This window comes from Chaetura pelagica, unplaced genomic scaffold (assembly GCF_000747805.2).
Source record: "Chaetura pelagica isolate M959 unplaced genomic scaffold, ChaPel_1.0 scaffold351, whole genome shotgun sequence".
In the NCBI taxonomy this organism is placed as follows: Eukaryota; Metazoa; Chordata; class Aves; order Apodiformes; family Apodidae; genus Chaetura; species Chaetura pelagica.
This window is the reverse complement of record NW_009952156.1, coordinates 20,911-22,010: the sequence shown is the minus strand read 5'-3', so window position 1 is coordinate 22,010 and position 1,100 is coordinate 20,911. Positions and strand designations below refer to the sequence as shown.

Sequence of the window (1,100 nt, the reverse complement as noted above, 5' to 3'; positions counted from 1 at the left end):
CAGTAGTGAAATTTTAAAATACCTGACTAGTCAAGTTTCCAGTTGTCTTACATCATTACAGCCACAAGATCAACCATATGGTAAAGGAAGGTGGGGGACAGGTCATCCCTCAGATTCAGATTTCTATACTCAATGGACTTATTCAGCTATTCTAATGATACACCTACCTCAGTTTCCAGGTCAATGGTGGTATTTTTTGAAACTATGAATAAAGAACTGTACCGTCTTGTTCTTGTTATAGCTGCATGATATTTTGCATAGCTGCATAGTAACTGAAGTAACAACAGTAACAATAATTTTTAAAGGTGTCAAAGTTATGCTAACTTCATCATCAATAAAATATTCATCAAACTTGATTCTTAAAATGTATGTGGTTATTTATCTTATACACACTTACCCAAGTTGTGTGTAATTGCTCGCTGATTTGGCTAGTTTTGACATTGACCTTGAATATGCCTCCTCTATTGTAGCCCTGTCAAAAGAATGCAGTCAAAAGCATAATTGAAGTTTTGAAGATATTTGAAGACAAATGAATATGCCTTCTAAAGGTGCAAAGCATAGGACTTTTTACTTCAGCTGAAATTTACTCCGTTTTCATGGTCCCTCAAAAACTCTATGCAAAACCACAGAAGTATATATTTTAAAAATACACTGTGACAGAATGTTGCAGGGAACAGAAACAGTGGGGTTTTTTGTTAGAGTTCTTTTCAAAAGTGATGCCTGAGTTTGTGTCCTGGTTTGAGCCAGGATGAAGCCAATTTTTCTTTTTACTGATTTTTTTTTCCTTCAGTAAGCTTTCTTGTAACTAGCAACAGTGTGTTCTGCTAGGCTGATAAGACAGTGGAATGTTTTTCTAACTACTGAGGCTTCAAGGCCGCACCTGCACTCTGCCGGCTCAGACACTATGGGGAGATCTGTGACCCCCCCGTAGGAGGCTGAGTTAGATGGACAGCAAAATTGGCCAAAGATATTCCATTCCATATATCTACGTAAGCTCAAAGGAAGGTCAGAGATCACAGAAGACAACTCCCTTCCTTCTTCTTCTCCCCTTCTCTCCCGTCCATGGCCGGCGTCCAGGGAGGACTCTGTTCATCCATCAC

The 1,100-nt window shown here is 39.1% G+C and overlaps 1 protein-coding gene across 1 annotated transcript in view; it reads right to left on the bottom strand.

Annotated features, from left to right (window-relative positions):
• The window catches only part of LOC104397224 (FCH domain only protein 2-like), a 154,805-nt gene that overhangs the window by 137,169 nt on the left and 16,536 nt on the right, over positions 1-1,100 (bottom strand). Inside the window, exon 3 of the mRNA XM_010007172.1 lies at positions 398-472. Coding sequence (XP_010005474.1) covers positions 398-472 — 75 coding nt within the window. The remainder of the gene's footprint in view (positions 1-397; positions 473-1,100) is intronic.